This window comes from Camelus dromedarius, chromosome 6 (genome assembly GCF_036321535.1).
Source record: "Camelus dromedarius isolate mCamDro1 chromosome 6, mCamDro1.pat, whole genome shotgun sequence".
Taxonomy (NCBI): domain Eukaryota; kingdom Metazoa; phylum Chordata; class Mammalia; order Artiodactyla; family Camelidae; genus Camelus; species Camelus dromedarius.
This window is the reverse complement of record NC_087441.1, coordinates 41,129,181-41,144,097: the sequence shown is the minus strand read 5'-3', so window position 1 is coordinate 41,144,097 and position 14,917 is coordinate 41,129,181. Positions and strand designations below refer to the sequence as shown.

General features: G+C 37.7%; 1 protein-coding gene across 2 annotated transcripts in view; it reads right to left on the bottom strand.

The window, feature by feature from the left end:
- The window catches only part of HDAC2 (histone deacetylase 2), a 28,911-nt gene extending 14,528 nt beyond the window's left edge, over positions 1-14,383 (bottom strand). Inside the window, exons 1-5 of one of the 2 annotated variants that reach the window (XM_031456191.2) lie at positions 14,080-14,383; positions 5,413-5,525; positions 4,191-4,308; positions 1,598-1,672; positions 944-1,082 (exon numbers count right to left, since the gene is read on the bottom strand). In XM_031456191.2, the coding sequence (XP_031312051.1) occupies positions 944-1,082; positions 1,598-1,672; positions 4,191-4,308; positions 5,413-5,525; positions 14,080-14,131 (497 nt within the window). In that variant the 5' untranslated portion in view covers positions 14,132-14,383. Of the gene's footprint in view, positions 1-943; positions 1,083-1,597; positions 1,673-4,190; positions 4,309-5,412; positions 5,526-5,840; positions 5,860-14,079 lie in introns of those variants that run through there. The other variant, XM_064486757.1, reaches the window with a different exon arrangement.
- Positions 14,384-14,917: the final 534 nt, after the last annotated feature.

Genomic DNA, 14,917 nt, shown 5'->3' with positions numbered 1-14,917 from the left:
GCCCATAAGCTGTTTAAACCAATTAAGTCAACTAAATCATATTTGCACCAGTTGAAGAAATCTGTCCAAAGAAACTAAATGAAACTTAAGTCTATTAGCATGTGGGTGAGAACTGCTGCTCAGAGATCAAGACACAGGAACCAACATCAATAGTGAATTAAAAAACAAAGCAAATAATTTCAAGTGGTTTTCCTTGGCTCTCAATTAGTCAACTGACACCGCTCAGTTGTTTATTTAAGGAATCAATACCAAATTTTAAGTGACTGAAAAATGAGCCTTCATAAATAGCATGCATGGAGTAACTACAGGGAAGAACACTTTCTAAACTGAGAAAACACTAATTTGTTACAATCTAAAGTAGAATCTGGTAAGCTGTGTTACAACTAATGATGGTCAAAAAAAAAAAATCTAACTGTAAATCTCCAAAATTACAAATACCTCTATACATAGTTCTCTCAAACTGCAGTCAAGAAAACATTAAAACTAACTCCTTTAGCAACTTAGAGATAATTATATTCATTAGTTGAGAACAAAGCCCCATTCTATGCAGAAGCTAGGCAGTTAGCTAGTCTCGATGAATAAATAAATTTCTTTCAACATGTTCTCTTCAAACTTTTGCCTTCAAAAGTTAAAACTTAGAAAAAGTTAGATCATAAACTTCTATGGTCATATCATTTTTCATTAATTAAAACCATAACTCAAATTTAACTACTTCTAATGTATTTTTTTAAAAGGTACTTAATGGAGTTTCAGACACTGATACACTTCTCATTCTTGAGATTTCCTATTCTTCTACAATGGTTTGGAATGAATCCATAGAAGATTCACCATTAACTATTTTCAACCTACTGTTTACTTGTCATTTCTTTTTAAAGCCACAGATTTTCACTGTTTTAATTAAAACACTTTTTCACAGGAAAAATACCAACACAAATTAACTTACTTTAGTAATTCAAGGATGGCAAGCACTATATCATTAACATAACAGAATCCTGATGCTTCTGATTTCTTAGCATGATGTAATCCTCCAGCCCAGTTAACAGCCATATCAGTTTGTTGTCGGTTTAACTTCACAGCCCCAGCTAATAAATAAGACAGAGGAGACTTTTTTAATGTTTAAAAATAAAAAAAATCAGTATAACTAGACTAAAACAAAAGTCCCACAGGAAAGAGTATGCCATGCATAAGCAAAAGAGTACATATAAAATTATTAAAGGTAAGAATGATTCCATGGGGCACTACTAACAGTTTCTCCTTAGATAAATATTATCCTGTAACGGTGACCTGATTAAATAAAAGCATATGGATAGAAAGTGGTGGTGACAACGGTTGCTAGAAGAAAGGGAGGAAAAGGAAGTCTCTAAGTGAAAATGCAACAGAAGTAAAAACTAAAAATTAAAAAAAAAAGTTTGAGCCATTGTGGTCACAAAACATGGAGCGGGGGGATGTGGGTAAAGACAACGTACTCTACTATAAACATACCGCTTTTTCTTATCAAAATTCACCACTATTAAAACTTCTGTTTTAAACAAATAACCCAAAAGGTACACACCAAGTTCAAATCAACTTTTGAATTTGATCAAATCAGGGCACTTACCAACTGAGCCACCAGTTGAAAGTTGACAAAATTCAAAGAGTCCATCAAACACTGGACAATCCTCTCCAACATTAACTGTGGAAGATGGATTTCATTAATTTCAGTCCCTCTGTGAAACAATGAAAGCTTTTCCCTACAAATATTTTTGTTTGATGCAATCATAAAACATGCATCACAGCAGTAATCTAAAGTTTGCAGTTTTACCCAAGGCAATTAAAGTGCTATATACCACCACCGCCACCAATTCTTAGCAGGATTGTCTATAGAGTATGTCTGCTCTATTAACAAGAAATTAATAGCTATCAAAATATAAAAGGGATCTGATGTTATCTTAATTAAAACATAGGCTTAAATTTTTTAGGCATTTCTCCTTAAATACACAATAAATTAATCAAGATTCTAAAAATTAAGTAACATTAATTGGTTTATGATTTACATTCTTTAAAAATCCTTAAGTACACAGAACATCCATAACTTGTAAATGCATTTTAGTGAGTATCAAAAAGATGTAACAGTTGGTTGCCTATGTCAGTGGTTAGCACTGACCTTGAAAGATAGTTAAGAATTAATTAAGTTCTTGACAGATGTAGAAGAAGCAAAAGATGGAGAAGAAAGGAGTAATTAAGGCACAAGGTGACAACACACACAGATATGCATTATATCCTAACATATTTAGTTCCTTAGTACTGGGAGAACCAAACACAGATGCATATAACCCACTTTCAGTCTTTCCTCACCCCTCAATTTATACCTTCATCAAGAAAAAAAGGTTCATTATTTGATATATCTTTGTATGTCCTTAGTTTATTAACACTATAATGAATAAATTTTAGCTTCTTGCTGTTTTGATATGATCATAACCTTAATACAATTATGTAAATTTTAAACCAATCCCATTAATTCATTTGCCTTAGGGCTACCCATGAGTTCTTAACCTAAGCCTGAACTTTCACTGAGAAAACAAAGACAATAATATCTACTTACATTAACAGCATTTTACTGAATTAAATGAGATCATCTACAGTAGAAACATATATGAAGTTTTGTTAGAGCAGGTAGATAGCTAGATATGAGCAGAGAAAGGGGGACACAGACCAAATGGCCAGAATTGGGCAGAAAGAAGGGACACAAGCCAAATGCAGGAAACCACACATCATGTAAGAACCAGGGGGTCCCTGGGTGGAGAAAGAAAAGCAGGAACCTTTGGGCTGATAAGGCATCACACCTTTTGGGGTGATGAGTGGCCTGTAGACAAAGAAAGGTGAGAAAAGGCAGGAATTTCCAGTGTCCGAATGTAACCTTTTGCTCATTATGCCCTCATCTCAATAAAATTAGCCTTGCAGATCAGAAGTACCCATCATGCACTGACACCATGACACTTCCGATCCAGACTAAATAAGGACAAAAATCCCTCCTCCCTTTGGGAAGGTGGAGTTGGGATGATAATCAGGGAATATGACCCCAAAACCGTCCCTCCCCAACGAATATTCCGCTGATTCATTTTTACACCCTATGTAACTAACTTGCCAAAGAAACACAGGGCAGCTGCTCAACTGAGCCTGCCAGCTCTCCCCTAGAGAAGTGTACTATCCATCCTTTAAAAAATCCTCACTTCACTTTTTCTAACCTCTAACACTTGTCTCTGAATTCTTTCTGGGACGGGACAAGAAACTGGAAAACTGGTTGCATCTACTGGCAACAGTTTGATGAATTTATGAGATGCCTACAAACTACATCTAATTTAGTATTATTGAAACTGTTCTTTAAAAAAAAAATTACTGAAGTCCATCAACAAAAACATTGACGAGAATAAACTCCAGTATCAACCTTTAAGAATGACATTTTGCATTCCACCTTCAAGCCAACCAATCTGTAATAATAAAATACTTCTTACCTACGAAAGAGAACATTGTGTAGAAGAGAATCAAAAGCTTCACTAACATAAAAAAAGAAAGTACAGAGTATATGTATAGTTGTCCCTCAATATCCTCAGGGGATTGGTTCTAGGACCCTGAGGATACCAGATCTGGGGCTGCTCAAATCCCTTATACAGTATTTGCATATAACCTACGGCACATCCTCCCTTATATTTAAATCATCTCTAGATTACTTACAATACCTAATACAGTGTAAGTATATAAACACTTGTAAACACAATATAAACAGTTGCCAGCAGGAGGCAAATTCAAGTTTTGTTTTTGAACTTTTTGGAATAGTTCAAAAAGCACACAAACAGAAGACAAGGGGTATACACAAGAGATAAGGCCAATCAAAGCACAGTTTCTCTCTCTCTTTTTTTTTTTTTAAAGCAAGGGAGTGAGGTTAACAAGGAACCAAAACAAAGAGCAGGGAACATCTTAACAGGGCTTTGGGAGCTTGACAAACCAATAAGCTTCAGGTAGGTTGTTTTTTGTTTGTTTTGTTTTTAAAGTGGCTTTAGCATTGTTACACTGGCGTTTCAAACTAATAAATATTTAAAATATTATTTTAGATCAGGAAAAATACCTATTTTTGGATAACGCTAATAAATTTCTAAAAATACTCATTTGTAGTTATATCACTACTAATATATACTTTTAACATAGAAACGTACATCTCTGCATCTGCTTACTATACTCAGACATGTTATCTGGTCTTATTGAACGTAGAAATTTGATGTACTCATCACTGTGGTATTTTGTCATTTCTTCAGCAGTAGCTTTATGGGGCCTCTGTGAAGAAAAATAAATGTCAGAATTGTGGAATTACAGCTAGTTATATCAGGGTTACCAAACACAAAGTATACAAAATTTCCCCTAACAATACCCTCAAAAGAACTAGGTCTGCCAGAACAAAATAGATAAATTTTAAAGATAATCCAAATTCATATTTGTGTGTTTCAGGAAACAGTAATCAATTTCAAAGATAATTCACATTCCTTTAAAAGGGTCAGGCAGGTCTAACACCAGCTATGAATTAATCACTCATTTTTTTTTAGTGTAAACAGGTCAAACCTTCTAAAGACAAATCCATGTTCATAAACTCTACTTTCTCTCATTTTTTTTATCATAAACCTTTTATTGTATATCCAGTAATTTCAACAATGACCAATAAGCTTCAGGAAGGTTTAGACTCATTCAGGTAGAACGAGATTGATTCCTGTTAGTTGTCCATGGTTCCTCTTCCTTTTTCATTTGACTCTCCTAATCATCCTTATTCCTGCACTTTGACACACTTCTTCCACAAGGCTTTCTGACTGAAAGTCTTATCCATCACCTCCTCTTCCCTAAAGGTCTATCTGAAAGAAACTCATATATATTGCCCAACATTGTTATCTGCTTCAAGTCTTTCTTTTCTCCCCAAATAGATAAGAATTATTGCGTCATATCTGTTGCTATACAGTCCCATCTTTTTTTTTTTTTTTTTTTACAAAATAGATACTTTGCTTGTTCGCTAACATGGTGTTCCATATGCCAACAAATATTTGTAGGATTAATATTCTGTATAATTCTTCTATAATAGCTCCAGGTCAACTCTTTAACAGCACAGATAGGTCAATAATTATCATAACAAAAATATTTATTATGCCAAATTGTTCTCCAGATATGTGAAAACCTGGGATGAGGGAAACTTTTTAAAAATGGTTGAAGGAAAAGGGGAAAAAAAGAGGCCACAGCTCCCATGCTCTCAAGTTTTCTCTAAAGAATAAAACAAAGAGAGGAGTTTGTTTTTTTCAGACCACTTCATCTGCTAAATGCCCTCTAACTTTGAAAACAGTTTCAAAGTAGTAATTAAAAAAAAAAAATCAGTGAATATTTACCAGAAAGTATACTCACATATATTTCCATCTTTCTATATAAGCCATAATTTAGCAGCAAGTTATGGGTCATGCGGATTCTATGAGGTTTCATGGGATGACCCTGTCCATAATAATAATTTCCAATATCACCTAAAATAGAAGAGACAAAATAAATAATACAAATAACAGTATCTTCACAAACCATCTAAATTTATGTGTTGATCATTAGAAAACATTTATCACCTATTTAACAAGCTTTATTTAAGACCCTAAATATTGATTCTAGATTTTGCAACTTTCAAGCTATATTAGCCAAAACCAAGATATTATGCACACTTTTACGTGTCAATGACTCCATTAATATGTTATATTTGTTCATACACAAAGGCAAGCAAGATTTTCTGATTTTCAGTTTTTTGAACTTTCTTACTTAGGGTTAGCCCAAACAAAATATTCTTTACTCACTTACAAAGGTAGTTTTCACTCCTTAACATGATATCTGCTTTTAGTAGTCACTGGCAAATTCAGATGCTTAAGGTGAATTCTCTGAGTTTCACTGATATGACTTAAAAAATTTTATAGCAAGTATTCCTTCTTGGATGATTCACTGAGATCCCATAAATCCTTTATAGTTGGTATAGTTGGTGTCATCATTGGTAAAATGTTCTATATATCCATATCACAGGCAATAAAGGAAATTTTGGTAAGTGAAATTGGGATCCTAAATAAAATTTTGCTATGATGACATACTAATGATATTTTTCAAGTTAATAAGGATATTGCTTCATTCTTCATGATTAAAAATTTATAATTCCTATCATTTTATGACATCTTATATCCCAAGGTCTTAAAACTTACACGTAAGACTTATTTTAAATCAAATTAAACCCAAATCTCAGATTTTAATCTATGAAATTCCAGTAAAATTAATACTTTCAGGTAAAGATCCAGTGTTTCTATAATAATAAGTGTTAAGCATGCCACTTAAATATACACTATTTTTCTAATGTAATGGGCAACATTTACAACAGCCTTTATTAGAAATTATTTTCAGTACTAATTCTAGTTCTTTAAATAAGCAATTCTAAAATTTTATTAGGACAGCAGAGCTGATTTTAATGGTCTGTAGTTATTTAAACATGAGTTCATATAATAAAAACCAAGGATGAAGAATGCCATTTACTCACCTTCTAAATAAAAAAAATCTTTTAAAATCCTGCCTAAATACACACTTTTCTTTTTTGATGTTTAGTGGAAGCTAAGAACTCAAAAACTTTTGCTTCTCTTTCATATTTTTGATAATAGTCCAGGATGAACATTCACTTTTACAACATGCTTGTTTCTAATACTACTACTTGATTTTGTTGGTATCGTACCTCTAATTTACTTAACTGTTCATTTTCAACACAAGCTCTCTTCTGAAAACAATTCATATAAACACAAGGTCATTTAAAGAGAAAGCCACCTTTCTTAATGCAGGTGCCAACAATAAAGCTAAGACAATACAGACAAGTAGCAAAGCAGAGCTATGGGAACCCTCGTCTGCATTTATCACAATTCAGAGGCTATGAATGCAGGAAACAAACTACTACCAAGCTGTAAAGCTCTGCTCCACATCTGGCAGTATGTAATATAGTTCCCTGAAAGCAGCCTGGTCCCAATGAATTCTTAGATGTAGAAAGCCCACAAGAGTTACAAAGCATCATGGACCCAAGTTAATGCAAGGAAGGTATTTCTAAGTTATCATCCCTACCAAAGGAGATCACAAGAATAAGAACAAAGAAACTTTAGTCTTCATATAACTTCCATCTGCCTCTGTGTAAGAATTACCAAGATGAAATGTCCCTAATATCTACCACATCATAGGAGCAAATACTTTAGTTACGTACATACTGGGAATCCAATAAAAAGCCACCAGTAATCCAATAATGGGAACGACCACAACAATCTACAGAAGGGAGAGCACAGTTGTAATTTCTCAGCAAGAGTGTTTGGGGAAAAAAAAAAGATGTTAGCAGTAATTAACATTTATTGAGAGCTTACTGGGAGGCACTATTATAAGCACCTCACACGTATTATCTGTTAATCTTCTCGAAAACTCTATGATGTAGGCATTATTGCCATTGTTCCTATTTTATAATAATGTGGGTGAGGTGCAGTCAAGTCAGGTAATGTTGTCAAAGTCACACAGCTAGCACGTAAAAGAGCTAGATTCAAACTCAGGCAAACTCTGCCTGTCTTCTTAAGCAGCAATGGGAAAGCAATGGCACTTACACTCACTAGAAAGAAATGGTAGGGGGAAGCCCAGCAAGAAAAGGACATAATATGGAGTACAAACATTTTAATAAAGGCTTAGGGTCTCAGTTAATTTAAAGAAAATGAACAAAAGACACTACCTAAGTCATCAAAGTAACTTATTTTTTACAAACAGGGTCCTAAAATTTTACATGAATATACATAGCTTTCAACAAGTTTCTCTGCTACACTTTAGGAGCCTTAGTGCCATCAAGAATATGCACACTACCTATATGATACATGTCCACAAAGGTGGCCAAGTTACAGATAATTGGTTTATAAAGAATTCTTCCAAAATGTAAGGGGAGGGTCTAAAAGAACCATCTCCAACTTTTTCCTGCTTAATCCCGTATCTCAAAATTCTCTATGGTTGCTTTGTAGCCATCACTTTCTAATAAAGATTAAACAGCTTCTCTTAGTTTTAAAAACCTATGAATTTCATTCATCTTGTTTAAATGGTCAGCAAAGTAATTTGGGCATTTATGTTATCCCGATTTTAATCAAAATACTTAAAAATGCTTTACCAGTGAAATAAGTATCCAGAAAAGTTAGCTCAAGGTGGTTCCTTGAATACAAAAAACTTTGTCAATGTGAAGAAATTACCAAAAAGACTTGGTTATCTGCAAAATTTTCAAAACTGCTCATTCATCAAGAAGCTATCAGAATGGAAGTGGCTACTAAGGTCTGTAATCTCTTTTACCCAAACGCCTTGGGACTAGATGTATTTCAATTTTTTTTTCAGACTTTTTTATGTACTATGATACATCTGCCATATATTACATGATATCCTGCAGTCTGGGCAGCATTCTATAATCAAACATTAATATTTCTACAGCAAAACTGTGTTAATATTCACAATAAGTGGAATAAAGATCACAAATATTAATTCAGATTATGCTTTCATTCCAAATGAGTTACAAAAATTTTGTTTTCACTTGTCAGATCATTTCAATTTCAGGACTCTGAGAACCTTTACCCCTGAAGATAAGCTGACTAAAAAATGATTCAGGAAAAGCAGAAAGCTACTGTACCATTTTTGTCTTCCACAGGCTACTTAGTCCACTAGCAGGAGTTATTAGCAACTAACACACTGCACTTCTCCTTCTTGAAACATCTGGAGTCTTGGCTTCCATAATACCAGTTTCCTGGGTTTTACTACCACTCCACAGCCACTCCTTCACCAACCTTTAAATATCAGGGGTTTCTCAAGTTCACTCATTCATTTAACAAATCAAGAGCCTACCATGTGCCAGGCAGGTACTTGCGTAGGTCAATGAAGCAGAAGTGCTGCCCTGAATCCTCTTCTCTCAGGGATCAGTCACTTAACCGCTCAATTCAGAAACTTAGGAGTTATCCTTTATTCAGTCATCAATCACCACGCCCAACTCCATTTGTAATCCATCAACAAGTTCTACTTTCAAAGCGTCTCTTAAATATGTCCGAGTCTATCAGTCACAACCATTACACTGTATGTGGACCAATATATATATACTCCATTCTTGCTTTCAGTCTTATTTTCTATCACTCTTTACCATCCTTTCTCCACTTCCCAGAGTTCTCTCTATTTAAGAAACTTTCAATGCCTTTCTGCTTCCTGAATAAAGTCCAAATCTCTATAATCTCTTTTATCCAAAGGTCTTGGGACTAGATGCATTTCAATTCTTTTTTCAGATTTTATGTAATATGATACATCTGCCATATAGTACATGATATCCTGGAGTCTGGGCTGCATTCTATAATCAAACATTAAATATTCTGCAGCAAAACTGTGAATATTCACAAAGTCTTGTATGTTCAGGCCCTTTACTACCCAGGCTGGCAGCTTATGGTTCCCTCCTCTCGGCTTCCTCTCTGTCAAGTGTCTTAACAGTTTTCAATGTCTTAAGATGTAGGAAAACTCTTAAGGAGGCTGGCCCATTCTCTTCTTCTGGCCTTTCCCTGTCTAATTACCCCACAAAGGTCCCCTCTCCTACTATCTAATGCTGTCTTTTATTTCCTTCTTGGGATTTTTAATTTTTTGTCTACTTGGCACATAGTAGGGACTTTAAGATCATATGATATTCCTGAATCCAAAGTTGACTTCATTCTTTTAAATTTGATCTCATCCATGTTTGAATGCTATTATCATTCCCTAAGAGATTACTACCCCTTCTCCCCAATTCCAACTGTTTTCATTAAGGGTTTTTCAAAGGAAAGAAATAATTACTACTAATTTTTTTTTTTTGGTAGCAGAGAAACTTCTTTTTTTGGAAGCAGTTGAAATAGTTTCACTTTTGTGTCAACAAAGGAAAATAGAAAAATCTTTTAGGTACCAGGTGTTGACTTCTTGGACATTAAAACTAGACACTGTAGAAAAGGATTAAGTAGTGGACTGAGTCAAACAGAGATACAAATCTATTTTCATGGGAAACAAGACGCCATTCATCCTACCTGTCTGTAACTCAGAGTGGCTGTAAGAATTAGACAGATTATTACATGAAAGTGCTTTATTTATAAAAATATAACATGTTAATCATTTATTCATCAATAATGCAAGAATATTTATTTATTTATTTATTTTTATTTAGGATGGCAGAGGTATAGACATCAGCAAAACATACTCTATCCTTATGAAGTTTATATTCTTGTGGGGAGAGAGACAAAAGTTAGGTGCTACAATTGATAAGGAGAAAAAATATAATGGGGTAATAGGGCAAAGCTTCTCTGATAAGGTGAAACTTGAAGTAAATGGTAAAAATATCTGGGGTAAGAGGATCCAAGTATATGAAAATTTCATTCTTATGCTCTACTATTTTAAATTAATGATGTGCAATTAAAACTAATGATACTTATAAACCACTGGTGTAATTCATTCAGCACCCTGATTTGTTCCCAAAGAAATGATTACCTATTTTATGGATAATAATGATTTATACTACAGCTAAGAACCCATACAGTTATATTAAAGGCTACCTAGCAAAAGACTTTGGCACCACTGTTATAAAGTCTAAGAAAATCTGTCAATAGTTGGCTGACAAGTAGAATTCTTTTAATGTGCTACAGTAAACTAGGAGTATACTGGATGACACGATCTTGGTAACTGTTATAGTCTCTTTGTACAGTTGAGTGCTTTTCTCTCTCCAAACATTCTGATGTATCCTATCAGAGGAAGAAAAAGTAGAGCACAGAGCAATGTATATAATTATATAAATTATATACATATACAACCTTATATTGTATACACAGTAAAACAGACACTAAATGTGATTGGCCTAAATCTTAATTTAAAACAAAGTATAGTTAACATTTCTAGATAAAGTATTAAAAATATGAATATTGTAATTAGAGCCTAACACAGCCTGGTTTGCTATTTACATTTAAATACAGAAATCACATCATTTTAAAGCCAGAAGGGATCTCAGTGACTAACTATATCATTTTACAGATTATTAATAACCTTGCAGTATATACTAGATGATTAAAATTTAGATATACCTTTATGGAAACAAGTCATGAGTCAATAGCTGCAACAAGAGAAGAGCTTCTTTTACTTTTCCTCACAAGGATACCTCATACATCAATGCCTGAAGATTCACTTGGAACCATCATTCCAGTCATCTAAACGGTATGATACTGAGGACTGTACCACGTACAGAGAAAAGTACATGTCTTTAGAAGTCCCTTTCATTTGCTGGACTCTATGTCACCAAGAGTACGCCTAATGGTCACAGTAAGCATAGAGGTAGGATTCCTTTGGTTATAGAATGTGCTACTTCACTCCTTTCCTCTTATCTTTATTCCTTCTACTTCCTTTACTAACAAGTTAAAACCAGCTAGTTTAGGCTAACAGATTATTATGCCCCTGTTACTACTGACATTACTCACTCCCAATCCAATCCATGCTGTGTATCTTAGACAATTCATTGATGCACAAGCTGCTTTACCAGCATCCTCTTTCTTCACAATTAAAAAAACTACTACTGCTATCTTTATAAGCTTAAAAAATAGGGGGTTTTGTGGTGATAAAAATGTAAGCTTTGGGATTAACTGCACAGCTTAACATACTAATCATATACAAAGAATTAGCATAATATACCTATTCAATTTAATAACCTCTGCAAAGTATTTTAGTTGCCACTCCCAAAGAACCCAATGCATATTCCAAAAGTAAGCAATAAATTCCATTTCAAAAGTAAGTTAAGGAAGATTCACAACAAAAGACAGATAACCTAACCAGAGATAACCAAACATTCAGTTATACACCTGTTGAAGACCATCAGATAAAGCAGTTGAATGGCCCACACTATAAAGTATTGACAGTCACAATTCCAAGACTACCTTTCCTATCAAGTCAGCATCCTGCCTTTAGGACACTGCTTGCTCTCATTCCCTCAACAAAGGATCATGATAAATGGGCGCAGGAACAAACAGCTGTTCCTAAAACTCTACTTAAGTGTACGTCCAGGTTCTACAGTTCAAGCCTGGTGACAAGAAGTTTCAAGTAGCTTACTTCATCAGAGACTATCACTGCCAACAGTAACTAACAGCTGCGGGAGTCTTAGCATAAGTTACCCCAACCTTTTGAATCTTTCTCCTTTACCCCAAGCCCTGACAAGAGCAAATCTCTAAACCTTAGAAAGAATATCATTTAAAAAATTTAACTGACACGGTTATTTACTCTCCAACTTGATTAGGGAATGCAAGGCAAGGCCAGTGACCCAAAATAAACATGGATTCTTAAAGAATAAACTTTAAGAAACTTCAATGATTCATGTCAAAATTAAAATGTATACCCATCTCCATCTCTCCATGATGGCATAATTTCAAAACAGTTTGCATTACACATATACGTGGTCCTTTCAAAAAATATTTTTAAAATATGGCTGTTACTATTTAGCACTAGCTACCAAATACCAAACAATTTAATTTCTTTTGTAAGCACAGTAGTTATTTTATATAAAAGGCATTAAAATGACTTATCCTTGCTAACGGAAGAGAGATGGTATGGCCATTTTAAAATTAAAGTCAGATTTATTCTGACCTAGTGCTGTTAAGATCCTTCCACTGCTCTAAGATTTTGTGATTTATAACACACCTAATGTAGGAAAGAGATTCCAAAATTTGTATTGCTTTATACAAATCAGAATGGACTTTCAGATCATGGAACCTAGCTTCTTTGTTAAATTTCAGAATTTCTTCTCTGGAGAGTAACCTACTAGAGATTATTTATCAAGTTAATATTTTTGTGAAATCTGTGAAATAGGTTACTACTTCGTTCAGCGCAATTTAGGCTGGCGCAGGAAACAGGATTCAAAAAGACTTAATGTTACTGCTCAAACTGCAAACGACAAGAACCCCTAAAATAAAAATTTCCAACTTTTATAATTTACTGTACCATGAGCTCAAGCTTACCTGATTATTTAGTATTTTCTGCACTACTCCTCAAAGTTTTCCTACACCAGTACTCCCACCACCTAGAAACAGCCTTCGCAAGCAAGATGCCAATGCTGTCCGTCCTACACCTCCAAAGCAGGGTGTATTTCCTGATCGAACAAAGAGCAACAAAGAAGTGGGTGGTAACCACCCCTCACAGAGGCAAGCCAGGACCCATCGAGTCTGATCTACAACACAAGCAGCAACGCTGCCCGACCACCGTCTTATTTCCCGCGAAGAGGGACTACCTCAAACTCGAAAACCCTCAATTTTATTGAGGAAGTGAAGCCTTTTCATTTGAATGCTGAGAAAGTGGCGCTCAAAGAACCCGGCGAACAAAGGAGAGGGATGGAGTCCACGCAAAACAGCGGTGTGAGCGTGTCTCAACGCGGACATGGGCCCCCACCCTCAGGGGCTACTCTCCAGCACCCACCCGGGTCGAGGGGTCCGGGGTGAGGTCGGCGGCGTAGAAAAGAGAAGACGCTCGGGCCGGGTTAGGGACGGAGTGGAGGGGAGGAGAGGGGAGGGATGCGGGCTGGAGGGGCGGAGCTCCCGTGGCCGCGGGGCTTTGTGTGCATTCTGGGCCAGGGTAGCGTCTGGGCCTGGGGGGAGGGATTGGGTGCAGGAGACCAGAGCAGGGCACCCCTAAACCTCCGCTCCCACAAGGGGCGGACGGGAGAGGGGAGGGAAAGGGGCTGGAGAAGCGCGAGGGAGGGTCGTTTCCTTCGCACCAGCTCGAAGCCGGGGTAGGCCGGCAGCGGACCGCACTGCCGGAGGGAGAGGGGCAGGAGGGAAAAGAAGGCGTCCACTTGGCTCCCGCCTCAGAGGCTCCCCGACGGCGTCGGGTCGGGAATGAGTTAAGATGCGGCCAAACGTCGGTCCCTCCTCCTGATCCCTCAAGCACCGGAGACCACTCGCGACGGCGGCCGCGGAGCACGGTGAAGCTCCGGGCCCGGCGCCGCTGCCCGCCTACCCTCTCGCCGGCCCAGCCTCTTACCATCGTAGTAGTAGCAGACTTTCTTCTTGCCGCCTCCCTGACTGTACGCCATGGGCTCCCCGGCCACGGCCGCCTCCGGGCTCCGGCTCCTCCTCCTGCTGCTGCTGCTGCCGCTGCTGTTGCTGCCGCCGCGGTTCGGCGGGGAGAGAAAAGTGCCGGGGGGAAGGTGGGGGGTGGCAGTCCCACGGGGAAGGGCAGGCCCGAGGTAGGAGAGGAGGGGGCGCCGGGAGGGCTCGGTACCGCCCGGCCGAGGGGCCGAGAACGCGGACCGGGGGCTGGCAGCGGCGCCAACTCGCGACACTGGGGAGGGGGGGGCGGGCAGCCAAACCACCTCCGGAGGCTGAGGGGAGGTGGGACGCGTCCACTGTGACTCCACGGGGGAGGAGGGGGCAGGACTAGAGAAAGAGGCCTCTTCAGTCCTGAGATAGGAGGCCTTCTAATGATGAACAACTTGCAGAGTGCGGCTCCAAATACAGTCGTAAAACGATTATTTGAAAAAACAGGCTTTCACTGCGCAAATAGATAAAGAAAGCGTGGAGCCGGGTAAACGCTGTCCCCTTCGGATCTTGGCACAGTGGTTGCGCCTATCCCGAGCTTGCGCAGTCAGCGCCTCCCCAACCGTAGCCCCGGCCGCCCAGACCCCCTCCGCGACATCCCACGCTGCTCCCCTCCCCCACTGTCGCGAAGCTCCCGCCCGAGGGGACCACGTGCTGCGAGCCGGGCGGGGAGAGACCACTCTCGCACCCCTTTGGCCTTCTCGAACCCGCTGGGCTGCACTCCACAGCCCCTGTACCGGGTCGTCTCCGGTTTCATTTGGTTTTTCATTTTTTTTTGCTGA